The sequence below is a fragment of the Chelonoidis abingdonii genome, chromosome 3 (genome assembly GCF_003597395.2).
Source record: "Chelonoidis abingdonii isolate Lonesome George chromosome 3, CheloAbing_2.0, whole genome shotgun sequence".
In the NCBI taxonomy this organism is placed as follows: Eukaryota; Metazoa; Chordata; order Testudines; family Testudinidae; genus Chelonoidis; species Chelonoidis abingdonii.
Window position 1 is genome coordinate 58,174,503 of NC_133771.1, and position 21,300 is coordinate 58,195,802.

Consider the following 21,300-nt stretch of genomic DNA (forward strand, 5'->3'; position numbering starts at 1 on the left):
GAGCTTCAGTTCATCTGCAAATTTGACACATCAGCTCAGGTTAAACAAAGACTGTGAATGGCTTGCCAACTACAAAACCAGTTTCTCTCTCTCTTGGTTTTCACACTTCAGTGGCTAGAACAGGGCCTCATCCTCCCTGATTGAACTAACCTCGTTATCTCTAGCTTGCTTGCTAGCATATATATACCTGCCCCTGGAAATTTCCACTACATGCATCTGACAAAGCGGGTATTCCCCCATGAAAGCTCATGCTCCAAAACGTCTGTTAGTCTATAAGGTGCCACAGGATTCTCTGCTGCTTTTACAGATCCAGACTAACACGGCTACCCCTCTGATACTTGACTCTCACCCAGAGGATTCCATCTAACATTACTAATGGATCTAAACAGAAAAGGAGGAGCTGCCCATGTCATCTTTCCTCTGGTCCCTTGGAGCTGACAGTACCAATGGAATTTTTTGCATACACTCCAGGTGACATCAATATGGTGGAAGCCATAATTGGGCTTGCTTGGTAAAGATATGTTCGTGATATGAGAACACGTGCAGATTACTTTGAAGAGTGTGACAGAGCTGTGATTATGATTTGATTTGAGATCTGTGTTTTGCACCCTCATGTTTTGCAAGAAAAGGAATGAGCTGCATGTTTACCTTCAGGATCCAGTACGCATCATTTAAATGCAGAATTATGTAGGTTATCAGGGCATAGGGCTTTTATTACAAAGGATGTTGTCAGCACTGAAGTGGAAAATGAAAGGATTCTAATGCTTTAATAACAGTTAAGAGAAATTATAGGGTGAGATGGTATCCTGTCAGTAAGTATAAGGGAGTTGTAGAAGGCTGTGAGGTGGTTCTTCAATTGTAATATGTGATATTCTTTCTGGGGAATTGACTAAGTGTGCAAGTGTACTCCAAGATCTGGAGACAGCTGAAGCATGTAGCACCAGGGGCTAGTGTGAGTATGTGCATATTGAGGCATTGCTCGAAGAAGGTAGAAGAAAGGTGGCGTGGGCAATCTTCCCCTCTTTGTCCTTCAGTAATGTTAGTTCTAATCCTGCTTTTAAAAGGAGGTGAAGAGTATATATATTTCAGAAACTCTTGAATTGGCAGAGTAAATAGGGCATATGCATTAATAGGGCATATTGGGGCATTGCTGACACTGGGCAGAGTTAAGGTTACATGGGCATCCTTAGCCAGGCATTGCTTGGTTTTCAGAAGTTTGTTTTATTCAACTCTGTGTTCTGCAAAGAGATGACATGCTACCAAATAACCTTAAAGCTATGTTAACAGAGTCTTTTTCCATTAGATTTCCTAACGTTTTGAACAGGAAAAGACTGGTTGGTAGGACTTAGTAGTCATTTAGACAGCTGCACATATCAGATCTCTCAATTTGCATACTAAGCCAAATTAACCTATAGTAAGCAATTCCCCTGTCATGGTGTATTCCTTGCTGTCCCACAAAATTCTGCAACCTCATAATTTAGGAATTGCTGAGAATCCACACATTGGCAACCCACACATTTCTTTTCCCTCAGCAATCAAGACACCTGCACTGTCAGTTCCAAACCTCCCCACTATGTGTCTTTGGAAACACCACATCAATCTGCCCCAAGATCAGAAAGTAGCAACTTACCCCTGTCTCCTTGCTTCCCCAGGGGCGAGTAAAATGCAGATTTTGTCAAACAACCAGTCCAACGCTTGCTTACCACCCCTCTTCATTGACACAACTGGCTGCTGACTATTCTGTGTTCACAGTGAGCCGCTTCATAAAGTAAAATATGTTATAGCAGAGACAGCTTTTAGCAAGCAACATGAGATACTAACTCTTCACTGCAAAGGTGCACAAAGTTTCAGACTAATGATGTCAGTGGTGAGATGTTCATTAGGGGCAATGGCATCAGCACATTCTCTTGAGTTATCCAGACAAGCATAAGTGACCGCATAGAAACCCTCTGGTTTTTTTTCTTTATTGGTGCATGCACACTGTAATAATTTCAGACTGCACATCTATGCAGGCGAAGAAGTGGACATGTTCTTAGATACCTTTCACAATTTGGATTCCCCAAAGACTTAGTGGGTGCCATGCCCTACCTTGGGTAAAAATTGACCAATTGAGACCATTTTGCCCTGCATCTCCGTGATAGCCTGATCTCTAGTTCTGAGGGGAAAAACCACACAAGCACCCCTAGAAACTTTTTGAAAAAAAGCAAATCTCTCTAGAACCCATGGCTCAAATGACCCAAATGAGGGTCACTAGAACCTTTTTTAGCATTCTCACAAGGAGGGGTGAAAGTAACTTACATTTCTTATTGGTACGGTCGTACTGCAACCTTCCTTCCCACCTCCACTCCTACACACTTAACTTCATGGATCTCTGCGTGACTTTGATACAGTAGCTGTCTATTAGTTTTATTCTAGAGTATTGGTAGTAGCTTTAAGGTATGTCTACACAGCCGATGTTAAAATGCGGCCACAGCAATGCTTTAATGTGCCTGTGTAGTTGCGGCTCCAGTGCTGGGAGAAAACTATCCCAACGTTGTAATAAAACCATCTCCATGTGGGGACGAGCTACCAGAACTGTCTACGCTGCCACTTAGAGCGCTGAAACTTTTCTCATTCAGGAGTGTGAAAAAACACTCCCCCTCCCACCCCCGAGCAAGGAAAGTTTCAGCGCTGTAACTGGCAGTATAGACAGTGCTACAACACTGGGAGCTATTCCCTTCATGGAGGTGGTTTTATTATAGCACTCTCTCCCAGTGCTGGAGCCACGACTACACAGCCATGTTAAAGCTCTGCTGCATCAGCGCTTTAAAGTTGGCTGTGTAGATATACCCTTTTGTGAATGACTTTCAGCTTCTTCATTTGTTGTTGTTCTTTTTAACTGACAATCCCCCATTTCCTCACTTCTAAGTTTAAACATACCCATAAGACAGGCAGAGGCCAGGAGGGGACAGACGAGCAAACGGCAGCAAGCCCTCCCAGTGGGAAAGAGGCGTGAGATGAAGAAGTTTCACCCGGGGTGCCAGCTGCTTTGGAGCCCAACTTGTGCGCTGCCAAGCCCTATGCCTTGCCTTCCCTGCTGCTTACTCCTGCCTCTGGCACCCCACAGCTGCCAGCACAGGGACTGCTGAGAGACTCCCCCAGAGAGCCCGGGCACAGGAGAAGGAAGGAGAATCCCTGGCTCTGGTTCTCCCCAGTTGCAGCCAGGTGAGCTCTCCCTCCCGCAGCTGGCTGAATAATGAATAAACCCAAGGGCTGGAAGCACAGCGCAGCGCCCTGGGCACAGAGCACAAAGCCACTCCTCTGTCCTGCTTGCACTGCAGTCCTTAAACAACCTCCTCACCTCCTGCCTGCCACCTTTCAGCTCCCCTAACCTCCGAGGTCAACTCTGATTCCCTCTCCAGCTATGCTTAGGGGTGGTCAGTTTGCTTGCAGAGAGGGATGTTTGCTGCAATCCATTCTGCCTTCATGGATTTCACAACATGGGCCGCTTCCAGCAACATCTCCCCTCTGGTGAGTCATTCCCTCTTAGTGAAGGCTGAATTACGCAGTGTGTGATTCTGCAATCAATTACATTTAATTATATTGTTCCAACAGAGGGGACAATCACACCGGGTAAATTGTGCATCTGACATGACAGACTTGACCAATAAGAAGCAAGCGGTTACCCTGATGGCACTCAAAAGCTAATGTTCAGAATCACATGAACGTCTTCCACCCGACAAGAAGTAAAAACTGAAAGGGAGCATTTTGTTTCTAGAGAATGTAAAACATATTTAATTCAAGAGATAAATCTGATTTTTTGTTATTACTACAGTTAAACCTAGCCTATCTTACCTATATGTACCTAATGCTTCGGCCACTTTCTTACCGGTACGCCGTACTGGCTTGCTTACACCTCTGCTCACAAGGCATTGCAAATTTCAAGAAAATCACACAAGCATGCAGATTTTAGAGCACTTAGAAGCGTTGGCCTTTAAAAAATAAGGATAGAGAAATAATGGAAGGAGATGGCTTTTCTACATACCCATATACAAGGCTCAGAAATGTGTGAAGTGGTCCATTCATCTCAATGGGATGTTCTCAGCTGAGTGAGAACACCAAGTAGACATTACATCTCAGCGCTATTGTTTCAGTTTGTAGTATGAACTTTTCCATTCATCTCAGTGAGTGTTCTCATTTCCCTTCTGTTGCACCACTATAATAAACTGTTTGGGTCATTTGAGCCAAGTTTACTTTGCAGCACGTTTAGTGGAAAAATCCTTTCAAAATAATTGCTTTAAGTATAACAGGAGAGGCATGTACATGGTGTATGTATGGTACGATAGAGCTTAGGACAGGGATATACTTGTCCTGCTAGGTGTGCCCAACTTTCAGATAGGTGAAGAAGAAACGCCCCCCTCCTCTTTATCAGTGGCAGTAACACATTTGATATACTCCTGTGAGCTGTAGCTATCTTAATTTTGCAGCTAGCTCGACTTGCTCACCACTCTGGAGGGACAACTGAACCATAAAGCTAAGTATTCAACTCCTTTAGTCCATTCCCCAAACAAATCCACCTGAGATGTTGCTTCCACCAAAAATAAAGTATCTATCCAGATTGTCTTAAATGACATTTTCTTCCTTCCAGGAATACTTCTAGAGTCTGCATCATACAGGTTGTCTTGGCAACTGACAAGCATCCATCCCACTAACCTCCGCAATCATTAAATACCAAAATGATGTCTTATTCAGTCATTCACATCAGATTTAAAATGTTTTCTCTGTAGTTGGTGTATAACTGGTTCAGAAACAGTAAACTAGAAAAAAATTGGTTGGTGTGTTAACTGAAATAGGTTTTTTATGTGTTTAACAATTCTGAGGAGCTCATGAAAGACTTCTTTCTAAGCTAGTTGGGCAGTTTGGAAAATACTGAAACATATAGTAGTTTGGTTTTTTTGTTTTGTTTTATTACTTAACATTATGAAGTCGGGGGGGAGTGGAAATAATCCATTTATTTATTTCTTTACTCCTTAAAACATTTATAAAGGCATCAAATTTCACTTTAAGGAAAAATAAAATAAAAAAAATTTCCCCAAGGTTTCATTTTACACTGTTTTTCTTTTTAAATAGTTTTATTGGACATTCGCTGGGCAATTTAATAATCCGTTCAGTGCTCACAAGACCTCGGTTTAAATATTACCTCAACAAACTTCACACCTTCCTCTCTCTCTCTGGACCACATCTTGGTACCCTCTACAACAGCAGTGCTCTTGTTAATACAGGTAAAAGCTTCAACGTTATTTTCAGTGGTATGAATTCAGGATAAATATGTTCAGGAGAAAATGAGTAGGCATCTCGTGCCTTTGAAATTTTAATAAAAGGTACTTCTAGGGCTTTGTGTATTCTTTGGATTAGGAAAATCAGGCACATTCTCATACTCTGCTTTTAGGAACAAATGGAGAAAGAGGCAAGTATAAAACCTTAACCGGAAAAAAGACAACAATTATAAGAGCACATCAATCTGTTTGAACCAGTTTTTATGTTAAAATATTTTTCAAGGTATAACCTTCTAAGATTAGTTTATTGATAAATACCTAGCTATGATATAATTTAACATCTTTAAAAAAAATACTATAAACAGTTAAATGCATACAGTCAATGTACAAAAACACCTGTGATCCTTATGTTCATAAAAACTAACCAACACAGTTCAAATATTGAATATCAAATGCGCTCAACAGACTGCTAGTGAACAGTGGTGTTCCTACACCTTGAATACTACGTGCAGTTTTGGTTGCCCCTCAAAATAGATAAATTAGAAATGGAAGAGGCACAGAGAAGAGCAGCAAAAATGATTAAGGGTATGGAGCAGCTTCCATATGAGGAGAAATTAAAAAGACTGGGACTGTTCATCTCAGAAGAGAGATGAATAAGGGGGGATAGAGAGAAGTCTTTAAACTTATGAATTGTGTAGACAAAGTGAATAAGGAAGTGTTATTTACCCTTTCACATAACACAAGGACCAGGGGTCACCCCATGAAATGAATGTGCAGCAGGTGTAAAACAAACAAAAGGAAGTACTACTTCACACAAGACACAGTCAGTTTGTGGAACTAGTTGCCCTAGGATGTTGTGAAGTCCAAAAGTATAACTGGGTTAAAAAAAGAATTAGGTAAGTTCGTGGAGGATGAGTTCATCAATGGCTATTATCCAAGAGGATCAAGGATGAAACTCCCTTGCTCTGTGGATCCCTAAGCCTCTGACTACCAGATGCTGGGACTGGACAATGGAATGGATCACTTGATAATTTCCTGTTCTGTTCATTCCCTTTGAGCTGTTTGGCATTGGCCACTGTTGGAAGACACGATTCTGGTATAGATGTTCAATTGGTCTGACCCAGTATGGCCATTCTTGTGTTCTTAACAATCTACAGACCAAATAAACAATTACGGAAAATGTATAATCTGTGTGCATACATTTTCTGAATAGAAAAAAGGTGAAAATTGTTGTGCATTATTTGCCCAAATATAATTTGCTGGAGTTGTGAGGATATCAGTGAAATTGAGTGGGCTTTTGAAACTTGGCATGTACAATATGTAGCCCTCAATGCATGCTTTACCGTGGTCAGGGGGAAAGTTTTGCCGTAAGTTATCCCAAAAAAGTACACACTAAGCATGAACAACCTATTATTTGCTTTTAGTATTCCAGATGATGTGAGATGTGGATATTTGAGTATTTTTATAGTCAGCAGTGAGTCTAGTTGGCTGTAGTCATCTTAATAATAAGGTTAGATCTTTCTAGGTATCATACAGAAAGCGTTTATGTCTGTAAAGAGTTGGATCGCTTGTGGTTGATTACTTCTCAAGATAACATTTTCTTACAATAACCCTCATTGCTTTTCATATGTTTAATGGATTATAAATTTTAAGTTAATATTCCAGAAAACTCAAATAATTGTATGTGATATAGCATTTTCGGACTGAGCATGACTAGCATTAAAACTTTGGATATATTTATATGTGACCACTTGAGAATACCTGGTAGTTTGTTTTCTTCTGCTTTATAGCGATAACAAGGGCTTGTAAGAATTTCTGAAAAGTCATATTTAGACAGATGACTTTACTTATCAACTGGGAAAACGAGATGCTGCACAACATCCAGGAGGGTGTAATGATGAGACCTCTTCTCCATTCCTCTCCCCAGTCCGGAGAATGCCTTCCCTTTCTTTTCTGCCTACCTTCCATGAGTCTTGACCTCTGTGATTCTGAAAAGTTATTTGTTTTGGTGAGATGTGACACTTGAGTCTCTCTTATATTTTGGACAGGTTATATATTTCAGCATCAAAACATATGAAATATTATTTTAAACTGTTGAGGGTATGTCTGTATGTTACCTTCTGGTTAATATTTAAAGACATACCTTGATATTTTGGTGAAAGAAGTTTTTCCCCTAGCACCAAGAATATTAACTTTGGTTTAACTAAGGACAGTATTCATTCTTTATTAATACATATCAGATAGAAAACAATGATGGCTGAGAGAACTATAGAATGGTTGTGGGCTTGATAATGCTAACATAAACATAAAATAAAGAGTTGGGAATGTAATGTATGGACATTTACTTTGCACATTTAATTGCCGTTTAATTATTCTTATTTTATTGCTGAAATATACTTACATACACTGTATGTAACCATACAGGTCTCTGGTTTATGCAGAAGTGGAAAAAGTCGGGTTCTTTATTACAATTGACATGTCGAGATCATTCAGACCCGCGGCAAACCTTCTTGTACAAACTTAGTAAAAAAGCAGGTAAGCTTTGTTCATGTTGTTCATCTTATAGGGAAGTAAGTACAGGATGTCAATGAAAAGAAAAATATAGAAAATATTTTTTAGAGAAATAATTGCATGTTCTACCATTCTGTCAGCTCTACTGTCCATTATTTGTCTATACTAAGTATTACTTCCGAAATAAATCAGACGCTGTGTTTGTACTATGGTAGGTAGATCATTGAGGAACGATCTTTTTAATTAATGAACAAACTAGCCAACCTGTATTTGGGGCTGATCTTGCCCCGTGTTGTCTGTGGTTTCAGGGAGAGTAAGATTAAATGCATTATATAGTCGTGAAGGACCGAAAGCAGGGATTACCTAGCTACCCAGCTTTCTAGAGCTGTTTGATAACCTAAGCAAACCACTTACACTTTGTCTTGTAGGTGCAGAATTTTGACATCCTGACATAATTTATTTATTTAAACTTTATTTGGCGTATACAATCCGGTAAAGCTAAACCACAACTTTCTTATCAATGATGTTCATGGCATGAATACCTCTAGGAAGTTGAGTCATTTTGCAGTCCTCAGCAGTGTGTGTCATGGTTTGTGGCTGCCCACATTGACATAGAGAACCATCTCTAAAACGCCACCAAAATTTTGCTGCAGCACAAATTCCATGTCTGGTACAAAACCAGTTCAGTAGGCTTCATTGCCTTCATGGTAAATCAAACCTGGGTTGACATTGAATGGGGTCAGAGACAAGATAATCACTTTCTCTGCAGACCATGGAGCTCACCACGTGTCCTCTACTATAAATCCTGCACCCAGTAAACTTATCCACACAAGGAGATGTGAGGGCAGATGACCATGTGGTGGATTAAACACGTATTTTAATTAACAGTAGATGTGGCATATCACACAATTTCGTCATGAGCTTTGCTACACTTTCCTCTCTATGAACACTGGGCAGAGCAATATTGCAGTGATAGAGTAAGTGTGCCCGAATATGCATCGTGGAATTAAGTTGTATGTCGATCATCTTTGTATGAGATGAGTGAGCACATACTGAAGCGTAGTCCTTCACCACTGAGTAACAGAGTGCCAAGGCTGAAGTGTGTAATGTTTGGGTGTTGATGCCCCGTTTCATTCCGGCCAGTTTTCCAAGCAGGTTGTTGAGCATTTTGACCTTAGTTGCTGTCTTTGTAAGATGGTCACAATGTCCCAATGTGATGCCTAGATAGACCGAGTGTGAATAATGCTTTATTTGTTAACATTGAGAACTATGTTCAGCTCACTTGCGCATGATGTAAGTGAAAGACACTTGACACAGTCTTACTTCCACTTGGTATCAGATGCCACCGACGACAATAATTGGCCGTAGCTGCCATATCTGCATTCAGAACACTCTCAAGTATGTAAAAGGAGTGTGACTGAGTGCCGAGACATGTCTGCATAAACAAACTTACAAGACCTGATATATGGTAGATCCTTCGAAGACAAGTTTAATAACTTTAGAAATAATCATGATCCTTGCAAGAGGCCGTTCTTCTGGCGCCTCCAAGCACTTGTTCTATCACCAGTATGCACATAGAAATGGTGATTTCTCAAAAGCAGAGCCATCACACATGCCAATCAACTTGGCATAGTTCTAGACGATTTCACCAAAAGGTCTGTGTGCCAAACTGTATCATATGCTGCAGTCAGATCAAGGAAAGCTGAACCAGTCTTCAGCTTATGTTGCTTCCTCCTACTGAGCCTGGCAAGCAGCATCCAATGATTCTATAAGATGGTCAGCATTCTCTGGATTATCTGACTACTAATACTGCCTCAGAAGGTCTGTACAATCCTTGTTCAAACATGGAATGCATACTGTTTGGAAGCTGCATGAATCTGTTGCACTTGCAGCTTTAAAAATGGCACAACAAAAGTGACAGTTTACATCTTCCATGGAGATGATGTTTAATGGGATGGTTACAATGCTCCGTTCTAAATAGTCTTTAAAGGAGCCCCAGTCTGCCTTCTGGAAGTTCCATCTAGGCTTTGGAATGCTCCTATAATCGGAAGACGCATTCCCAGTTGAATCTATGATGGACAATGTTGGCTGTGTGGAAAATTATAGTATACGCCACTGGCTGTGGATGATTTGGCAAACGACGTGACCCAGCACAGGTCTGGGCAATAGTCCCTATGCCAATGTGCTGAATGGAAAGTGCCACGCTGCTTAGTGTCATAGACCAGTGCAAGAACATTATTAATTGCCCATCCCAACAGTTGTTCATCATTTGGGTCTGCAGTCGCATACCCCCACTTGCTATGATGACTATTAAAGTTGCCAACCTATACTGCTGGATGCTTATGCCTTGGGAGGACTTGTGAACCGCATGTTTCATTTGATGGCTTATATACATATGCAATTTGAAACCCAGCAACTTCAGTTGTGTTGCAAAAGAGTGAAAATTCAATACGCACAGCATCCGATATATAACTATGGATGTCCGTGGCTCTACCATGTTTCACATGGAGATCGTGACTTAACAGATCAAAACCAATTATCTTAAACTGATGTGCTTCATTCAGCACAATGTGAATTTCATGTAGACAAATGATGTCAGTCAAACCTTCCTTTGCCAGAACACCAATAAGTTCCCACTTGGTGGCAGACAATCCTTCAACGTTCAGCTGGAGGACCTTAAGTACCAGACCTATGACTAGAAAATCATTGTCAGGAACCTGTTGACCAGTTGACTGAAATTCATGATAATCCTTAAATTTGATCTACTAGTTAGTCTGTTTCTTCAGACGGCAGATGAGCTGCGGCGGGATACTTACCGGGGACACATCGCGAAAACGATCCATTGTCTCCCAGGAGAACTTTGTAATTTTATATCAGGATTCTGTACCTCAATAGTTTTTCTTAAATCTTTTTGTCCTTCAATTACAAGTTTATTCTGGGTTTGAGCTCTTGAAACTTATTAGCATTTTTAAATCTGCAGATGGGGATTGAGAGACAACAGGATAATTCAGAAGGAAAAGAGTCCAAGTTTGTGCTTATTAGCTTTGCGTTTTCGGTTATTCTAGGGACAAGCCAATATATGTTGGAGGGATTTAAACCATTATTAACCCAATGAAATTTTCCGGCTCTCATAATTTTATAAGGTTATTACAAACATGATGATCAGTTTTCTAATGTTGCTGTTCTCTTGATGCTAATTTTAAAAATGCTGCTGTTACTTTTGGGAATAATATCCTTAAAATCTGCCTATCCTGTCTTTAGCAGTCACAGTCTGTCTGTTAATTTCTGGGATCTTAGAAATGATTGTCTGTTTCATACTGTGATAAGAAATTATAGCAGCTTGCCAGCTACAGTAACATGTGTCAAAGTTAGATTCAGGACTCACAATTTGTCAGACCACTCTGTTTATTAGCGCAGCGCTCCGCCAATAACATTCAGAATATGTGAGTGCCATGCAAGGCCTCAACAGTCTTATTTATACAGCTAAAAGAGCAGGAGTTAGACAAAAGAACAAAGAAGTGAAAAGACAGGAAAAACAACCAGTGACACAGCATGCATATTCTACTTCCTTACTGATTGGTATCGATCTAAGGCTAATACTTTCCCAATTGCCCTTAAACGGTGCAATTGTTCTATACTAATGTCTGTGTTCCTGGCACCTGGATAGCAACATTCCTGAAACTTTCCTTAAAGGTGCAGACAACATTTCTTTAATTCTTTCTATTCTTACAATATAATTCATTCTACTTTCACACATGCAAGCTGTTCAGTGCATAAAAATCTTTGCTACAAAGATGAAAAATATATGAAAATTTAAAATGGAATCTTACATGTTCTAACATTACCTTATCAACATAAAAGAAAAACACAGACTTGCTGAAAGTCTCTGGGTAAGGGTAAAAGGGGTAAAAAAAAAAAAAAAAAGGGTGATGTCATGGTAGGGGTCTACTACAGACCACCTAACCGGAAAGAAGAGGTGAATGAGGCTTTTTTTAAATTAACAATATCATCCAAAGCACAGACTTGGTGGAGATGGGAAACTTCAACTACTCAGACATCTGTTGGGAAAATAACAGAGCAAGGCACAGATTATCCAACAAGTTCATAGAATGTATTGGAGACAATTTTTTTATTTCAGAACGTGGAGAAAGCCACTGGTGGAGAGGCTGTGTTAGATTTTATTTTGACAAATAGGGAGGAACTGATTGAGAATTTGAAAGTGGAAGGCAGCTTGGGTGAAAGTGATCATGAAATGGTAGAGTTCATGATTCTAAGGAGTATTAGGAGGGAGAATAGCAAAATAAAGAGAATGGATTTCAAGAAGGCAGACTTTAGCAAACTCAGGGAGTTGGTAGGTAAGATCCCATGGGAAGCAAATCTAAGGGGAAAAACAGTAGAAAACAGTTGGCAGTTTTTCAAAGAGACATTATTAAGGGCACAAGAGCAAACTATCTCACAGCGTAGGAAAGACAGGAAGTATGGCAAGAGACCACCCTGGCTTAACTAGGAGTTCTTCAATGATCTAAAAATCAAAAAAGAGTCCTACAAAAAGTGGAAACTAGTAATACAAAGGATGACTATAAACAAATAACACAAGTACGTAAGGACAAAATTAGAAAGGCCAAGACACAGAATGAGATCAAACTAGCTAGAGACATAAAGGGTAACATCATTAGAAGCAAGAAGACCAAGGACAGGGTAGGCCTTTTACTCAATGATGGGGGGGAAACAGTAACAGAAAATGTGGAAATGGCAGAGGTGCTTAATGACTTCTTTGTTTCGGTTTTCACCAACAAGATTGGGGGTGATTGGACATCTAGCAGTGAATGCTAGTGAAAATGAGGTAGGATCAGAGGCTAAAATAGGGAGAGAACAAGTAAAACATTACTTAGACAAGTTAGATGTCTTCAAGTCTATTATCAAAATACTCCGAAGATTATTTTTCTTTTTGATTGTGAAAGGTTAGGTAATTAATCACAATATATTAAAATATATCATTTCACTGATCGTTTCAGGTCAGTCCATACTAACTGTGCTTTGTCTATGTCTCTTGCTCACAGTGCTCCAAACTCTCAGTTTTGACTGCTTCAGAGACCCAGCTTGATCTTGGTCCATTGGCTAACAGCTCTTCAGTCAGAGAACTGTCTCTATCCCAGAAGTCTCCTGCCTTTGTAGGCAAGCTCTGGTTTACCTGGGAAGTGTCACTTTCCCCGGATATTGATTTGGCTTGTACTTTCTGGCCAAGTCTCTTGCATGGCCAAATACCTACCTACCTACCTCAGATTTCCAAATACCATACAGTGTAAAAATTAAAAGTCAACTGCATTTTAAAAGGCTTATAAGACTCTCCCACATGACTTATTAAGGGCTGAGTAGTTCAGTCATCTGGATTGTTTGATAATTACCTGTCCTGTTCATTCCCTCTGGGGCACCTGGCATTGACTACTGTCAGAAGACAGGATACTGGGCTAAATGGACCATGGGTCTGACCCAGTATGGCCATTCTTATGTTCAGACATCATCACCTCAAACAATGTTGATGATTCAATTGAAGACCTAGGAGCAGATCCTCATCTGGTGTAAACTATCATAGCTCCATTGCAGTTGAGGATCTACCCGCTACTACAAGCGGCTGCGGAGTTTTGGCCTACTTTGAACTCTTTTTCTGATGATCGTTGGTGCTACCATATCTGGTAGAGGCTTTGACTGCCATAAAACAAAAATCTCTTAGATGACTATTGTTTTAAGGAAAACTTCTCTGAATAATCCTCAGAAGAACCTGTGCATCTTTTGTTACAGTATGACAAAACCATTCAAAATGTCCCATCCACTTTTCTATGAAAAGTGTGCAGACCTTAATCTTAACTGTAGAGAAAATGAAGCTATACTACATCATCTCTCAGTAATACCCATTCACCTCCAGATACTTGATTTACCCATCCAATATTACCAGTTGCACAAGCTTCTAGCAGACAAGGCAAAGCTATGGTGCATATGAGTTTACTTGCCCATCCCTGTGAGCCTTTTTTCAAAAAGTAGAATTCTACAAGATGGGTTAATAACCACCCCCTCTCCTCTTAAAAGAAATAATAAGCCCCCTCTCATCTTAAAGGAAACATTATATGAATAAAGATACTCATCCATACCAAAACTGAAGGTAGAGCCATACGTAGGTTCCAGCATATACAGTACTTACTGGGAAAGGGAGGGATCAGGTTCAGTCCAGGACATCCTCTGAAGACCTAATAACAACAGAATGAAATTCTTTGTTCAAATATAATTAATAATAATGTTCTGCTTTACCCAGAGCACAGGTATGATCCTGCTGATGATATTTCTGTTTCTGGAAGTTTACATATTTTTATAATTCAGACTTCATTGAAGCTTTCAGATTATATAACGGAACTGAAGGAACCAAACAAACTATCCCTGTGAAATAGTAAGGGCTGGCATGCACATACTGTACATAATAGCATCAGTGCCTGGTCTCTGCATAAAACTGTACATATATGGTTTTCAACATTAAGGAATACCTCTGCCCTCTGATGCATGGTAGATGTGTTTGAACCTAAAGAATAGAGAAAATAGTGGCAAAAAATAGAAGAAAGGAGAAGAAAAGTGGCTAGAAGGCCATTGTGCCAAACTCCCAACCAAATAGTCCTGTGTAAGCATATTCTAGAGGTAATTGGGGACCGGCAGGGAAAACCAACCCGTATGACAAGTATAGTAATCATAATGTAGTTCTAGAAAAAATGACCACGTTAAATTGTAATCAGTGTACCTCTGATGTTTAAGAGTATTCTCTCATACTTAGCCATGCACACCATGGTAGGAACCCTTTTGTAGGAACCCTTTTGTTTTTTCTGGTTTGTAGGATTACTACTTTTTTTTTGTTCCAGGATAGTTCTCAGGAACCATTTCTTCTCTGCTTATAGAAATCTTAGTGTTTCTCTAAAGATATGATCTGTGCAGGATTCTCACTCCTAGATCTCACTTCTCTAATGCATGCAGACAGAGCTCTTACATGTTTATTGGTATCTAAGGGCAGTGATAGTGACATGTACCATAACCCCCAAACTGGTGGTTGCTCACAAAAGCATCATCTGCCCTTGAAACCTTTCATTAACTTTCTTCTTGACCAAAGTTATTAAGGAAGCTCCCTGTCTGGGGCATGCTGGGATCCCCAGGCTTTAAACACTCTCTTTCCTGCTAGGAAGCTATCTTGTACTGCTGCAGCCAAGATCTTGTGTACTCATGGGTGGCGTGTGAACCGCCCATTCGGGGAGGCTAGCCCCCACCTCACCCCTCCCACCCCAGAGCCTCAAGCTCTCCACCACAGCTGGAGGAGCCCTTCCTCGAGTTCCAGCCTGCCAACCAGCCCGAGCCACCATCCCCCTCCCCCAAGCACCCTTAGCCCCTGGAGTCTTGGGCGGGCGGCCCGAGCACCCCCGAGCCCCAGATGGCCCCAGCACTGGCTGCCCCAAGCACCAGCACCAGCCCTCCTGAGTCCCCGCCCGCTTCTAGGAAGAGGAACAGACTGGGCTCAAGCCATGGGGGAAGAGCGGTAAGCAGGAAGGTTAGTTCAGTCAGGGAGGATGAGGCCCAACTGCTAGAAGAGGGCCTTATCCTCCTTGATTGAACTAACCTCGTTATCAGTAGCCTGATTCTTACTTGCATATTTATACCTGCCTCTGGAAATTTCCACTACATGCATCGACGAAGTGGATATTCACCCATGAAAGCTCATGCTCCAATATGTCTTTTAGTCTATAAGGTGCCACAGGACTCTTTGCTGCTTTTACAGATCCAGACTAACACGGCTACCCCTCTGATACTATTTTGAAATATAAAGTTGTATTTAAATTAAATTTTTAAAAATCCTATTTAAATAAAAAATCAGATTATTTAAAAAAAATTTAAACCATTGATTTTTATCCACCCTGGTCCATGCAGAGAAAGATGACTGCAGATACGCTTGCTGCAGATATCGTGTGTAAGATATCATATCTATCTGGAGATGTCACCCACACTACCTGACTTCGTGAAATACATCAAATCTCTCCTCAGGGTATCTTGAGAGAGTCTACTAAATTCTCTCAAAATCTATCACAGAGTGTTTGAAAGGAAAATCTTCAAAGCAAACATCTAGGGCAGTGGTGGGCAACCTGCGACCCACAGGCTGCACGTGGCCCATCAGGGTAATCCACTGGCGGGACACAAGACAATTTGTTTATATTGACTGTCCGTAGGCACGGCCACCCGCAGCTCCCAGTGGCTGCGGTTCGCCATTCCCAGCCAATGGGAGCAGCAGGAAGTGGCACAGGCCACAGGATGTCCTGGCCATTGTTTCCCACACCTCCCATTGACCAGAAACAGCAAACCGCAGCCGCTGGGAGCTGCAGGTCGCTGTGCCTGCAGACGGTCAATGTAAACAAACTCTCACGGCCACCAGCGGATTACCCTGACAGGCCCTAGGCAGGGCCGGCTTTAGGAAGTGCGGGGCCTGATTTGAATAGTTTCGACAGCAGGTCCTTCACTCGCTCTAGGTCTTGGATGGCACTGAAGGACCCGCCGCCAAAATGCTGCCGAAGACCCGGAGTGCTACCGGGTGAGTAAAAATTAAAAAGGTACCTAAGTTAGGTGCTCTTCTTTAGGGCGCAGGACCCTGTTAGGCGCTGGCGCGGGGCCCAATTCAGGGGAATCGGCCTAAAGCCGGCCCTGGCCCTAGGTTGCTCACCACTGATCTAGGGAGGAGTCCTTTAAGCTGAGCACTGGACTCAGGGTTGAAGCAAACCCAACTGCCCACTAGGGCTTGCAGGGCAGCTTCAGAAAAAAACACTCAGTTATCCTGCATCTAAACCATTTAAACTGGTGATTGTCACAACAATTTGAAAGACTGTTCATGAGGGTGTGGACTTGTCTTGGTATTAATCCCTTTGCTTTGAGTGATCAGTGGAGGGAGCTTCTGCATCCAGGATATATGTTCCTAGAGCCACTTGGCTGTAAATCTCTGAATTCTATCAGAAAGTGCATAAAAAAATTGAGAAGCTTTTTGGAGTCAAGTGTGGATGTCTCTCTCCAGAAAGCAAAGAAAGCAAAAGCCCACCGTGTGTTCTTTTGGGTCTGTGGGCCTCAGGCATCTCCAGGCATCTATTGCATGGGTGGGAAAAGCCTAGTCTTTCAAAAGACAACTTTCACTTTGGTTGCGTTCTTTCAAGAAGTCTCTTATTTCACTATTTTTGAAAGATATTTGAGTTTTGGACTATAATTTCTGGCTGTTTGAAGTTCAGGGTTCTTGGAAGGGTATAAATATAACTTGATTGGATATTATTTTTTTAGCTCTAATGAATGAAATTAATCTTTCCTTTTTTACAATATCTAATAATAAATCAGACTCAGTTTCTGTTTGGAATTTTTTATTATGTTTATCTTGCAGAAATTTTCAAATGATGCATATTGTTTGTATTTACCATTTCTTTCCCTTTCTGCAGGTCTTCATTACTTCAAAAACATAGTGCTAGTCGGATCCCTGCAGGATCGTTATGTTCCTTATCACTCTGCTCGCATAGAGATGTGCAAAACAGCTTTGAAAGATAAACAGTCTGGTAATAAATGAGTAGCCTGTGAAGTCTCTGTGTATTTTAGACCATGGATAACTGTATAACAAATGTCAAAATAAATAAACCGTTATTTTTCAAATAATTAATTTTCTATGTAAGATTTTTTCTTTTTTAAACTTAAACAGTGATATTGTAGAGCCTCGACCATATCCCCAATGAAATCAGTCAGAAGCCTTGCTGCTGACTTTGGGAGCAGAATGGTGTCTGTAATTTAAAAAAAAAAAAAAATGTGACAGATTTTATTTAGCAGAGGCCCAATTCCGTACTAGCAGTGAAAAGGAAGTTAATGATCCTTCCTAAGTCAGAAAAAATTATAGTTATAGTTCATGATGAGATATTATGGCACATTTATACTATAACATTATCCATCTGAAAAGTAAATAGACAAAATATTCTGGAATCATCATAAATTAGTACTTGAAAAAATACTATTTCACTATGAAATGCGAACAGTAACATGTATGGGTTATAAGATTTTTTTTTTAAAGTCTATAGAAATTAGATTTCAAATGTTCACTTAGTAGGGAGACAATATAAAATAGATCTCTGTTTTCTAGAATGTGTTCATATTTTCATATTCAGGGACACATAACTGTAGCTCATTCTGGGTGATGCATGTAATACAATTTTTTTGGTTTGTTTGTTTTTTGTTACAGGACCAATTTATGCAGAAATGATCCAGAACCTGCTTCTGCCAGTTCTTCAAAACAAGGAATGTAATTTGGTCCGTTATAATGTCATCAATGCATTGCCCAATACAGCCGATTCTCTCATAGGGAGAGCTGCACACATTGCTGTTCTTGATTCAGAAATATTTTTAGAAAAGTTTTTTCTGGTTGCTGCCCTAAAATATTTCCAGTAGAAGAAAAGCATTGTAAGAGACTTGACGATTACCTCATTAACAGATGAATCAAATAATGTGTGGTGTTGAAGTATAGCTGCAGCTGTATTTTAAGAGATATTTATACTTTTGTATGGAAGATAATTTATATCATCCATGTTTAGAGCTTTTTTAACATCAACTTTACTTTCTAGGTAATGTGGCTGTGCAATATTTTTTTATTTGATTCTTTTTACTTTTCTATTACTTTTTCTTAATTTTGGGGTACCTAATTGAGTGGAGATTAAATTATAGTATGTACATTTGGTTGGTTTATTATTGGTTCTTAGACTACAAAAGTCAATGCTTTATGGCTGCATTTTAATAGAGGCATGGATGCCAAAATAAATTGGAATTTAAAAATTCTAATAAAGTATTATGCATCTGATTGTTATATTTTAGCATTGTAGAAAGTCTAACTGGAAAAAACAATTAGCTGCTAAAATATCATACATTGAAAACAGCTATATCTGAAATCCTGGTAAAGACCATTATTTTAATGAGCAAACTGAGTCATCTGTTCAGATATCACTACATCCTAATAATTTTCTATAAAATCATCATCATTATTAAACATGTTATGCCTGTGGAAATACAGTTTCTACTGATGATCTCAAAAACATGTCGGTTTACATATTCACTTACATTACTGGAACTTTAGTGTTCAGAAGTAAGCGGCAATTAGGGATTTTTGAATGTTTAACTAAACGACAGCTGCCTTCTAATAATTGGGGGTTTGCAAATTAAATAAAATTGCTCTTACTCTGTCAGTTCAGTTCTTCAAATGAACCTTTTATGTGGACTTCCTTGTATGTACGTAAAATAAGTAAATGTAATAAATTGCTGCAATACTTTTATGAATTTAGATAATTTTTAAATATTCTTAAAATGTTTTGTTGATTACAAAGTATTGTAAATATAAATCAAGGTATCTTGAAATGGAACAAAATTATAAACTTTACATGTTTAGTGATACAGATAAAATGTTTTTGATATACAGGAATGTCAAAGGTCTGTTGACTTTTTACTGGTGCTGAATAGCATTAAGTTCAATTCCTCCTCCCTACCCCTTGATCTGTTTGAAACAGTAATGCACTAAATGTGGAAAGGAGGTAATATGTGCATTCACTAGTTGTAATGAACAGAATTTTTTGAAAAATATAAATTGGTTGTATAACTAATGCATGTTTATTTTTAGCATTGTGTTATTGCATCTGGTGTTAATAAAATGAACAAATGACCCTACTAGAAAATTAAAGAAACTGAAATCTTTTCCTAGTCTCCAAAATGTTGGGAGACTGTATATATTTTGTATTATTTCACTCAGCTCTATCAATAAGAGTTTATAATTAAGTAACCTTGCATTTTGATAGGGTTTGTTCTTGTAATCTTTGTAAAATTATTTTTAATCTGTAGTTTACAAACTTCAGAAGACCACTTTAGACTAGTCAGCAATACAGCCATTTGATCACTTAAAAGAATGTTGTATTATTGAGTTGCATGAGGCAAGTCCTTATGATACTGACAGAGAATACAATAATTAATACATTCATCTGTGAAAATGACTATTTTATTAGTGGTTATAAATAGTATTTTACACTCATATTACTCTAAAATTTTATTTTACATTCTAGTAAATGTTTGAATTATATCAACAAGAAACCAAATATTTTGGCCATCAGTAGACTGCAATATTTCGTTTAGGGACCTACTCTAGCAAATAGTTTTGCCTGGTTCATGTTGATCAAATTAAACCATTTTTAACACATGAGGAGAAACAGTTTTAAAACCTGTTAGAAGATCCTTCTTTAGACCTGGCTATAGCATTGCAAACTAAAAGTGTATCGCATTCCAGTGGAGTTAATCCAGCAGAAGACAGAGCAGCCACACATCTACTTCCTGTGCAGTGGCAGATCTTACAACTTTAAGCAGAGTTGAACCTAGTTTATATTCGTATGACAAGGAAAACGGATGTTGCAGGTAGTAGGATGGTACTGGTAATTCCGTAGGCCCTATTCTTTTGAGACAATACTGAACCAGTGTCCCTACATGGTCTAAGATGGCACTATGCTACTATTGGAGGTGCCTTTAAAATGAGAGGAAAAAAAAAAAGATCCATAACACCTTTTTCCATGAATCCAGCAGTCTGTTGGCAGCCATATTCTACCTTTGTCACTGCAAAAAACTCCCATTAATATGACTGGGAGATCTGCATATAGAATGAGAGTAGTGCATCTAAATATTTGGGTGAATTATTCATTTTGTGCTTGAATCCTCTTTCAACATTAATCTAGTTGTAAAACAAGTCTTATCTGAAATATTTGGAGAGCACACCCCTAGTTGCTGAAACAAGACTTGTTTGGGATGTCCTGAAAGATATGAGAAAAAGCCAATCCCCTGGTTCTTCTTTGAGTGCTTGCTCATATCCATTCCATTGTAGGTGTATGTGCTCACCACATGCACCGGTGCCAGAAGTTTTTCCGTCAGAAGTATTTACAGAGTACCAGCTCTGGCACCCTCTAGAGTGACATGTATGTAAGCGGTGCCACCTCTCCTGCTGCCCTCAGTTCCTTCTTACTGCCAGTGATGTTGCTGGAACATCTCCTTGCCTTGGCAAGCCTAGTTGTGAACTTTTTGTATATAGTTGCTAAAAATTTTGCTAGTTTTATAGTACCCTTAGTATAGAGTTAGTGATAGTTTGTTAGTCCTGAACGGGACTTTAGCCTATGGACAGGCATGCCCTGATCCCCAGGCTTCAAACCTTGTGACTGTTACAAGAAACCCATGCCAGTCAGTGATTCCCATAGAAGCTGTCTGAAGTGTTTAGGGGAAACCCACATTAGCAACAGCTTTCGCATCTGCAAGAGCTTCAGACCGTGGACCAAAAAGGAGCAGGACATTTGTCTCCAAGCACTCCTTATGGAATTGGCCCTTCATTGGCCTCAGAGCCAACCAGCACTATGGCCCTGGTGTGGAGTGCGCCGCCAGCACCAGCCTCACACTGGCTCCGATCCCCATCCCCAGTACCGGCTAA

General features: G+C 39.8%; 1 protein-coding gene across 1 annotated transcript in view; it reads left to right on the forward strand.

The window, feature by feature from the left end:
• The window catches only part of FAM135A (family with sequence similarity 135 member A), a 142,826-nt gene extending 124,490 nt beyond the window's left edge, over positions 1-18,336 (forward strand). The window contains 4 exon segments of the mRNA XM_075063752.1: positions 5,110-5,261; positions 7,680-7,790; positions 17,258-17,371; positions 18,043-18,336. Of these exon segments, the coding sequence (XP_074919853.1) occupies positions 5,110-5,261; positions 7,680-7,790; positions 17,258-17,371; positions 18,043-18,248 (583 nt within the window). The 3' untranslated portion in view covers positions 18,249-18,336.
• The last annotated feature ends 2,964 nt before the right edge of the window (positions 18,337-21,300 follow it).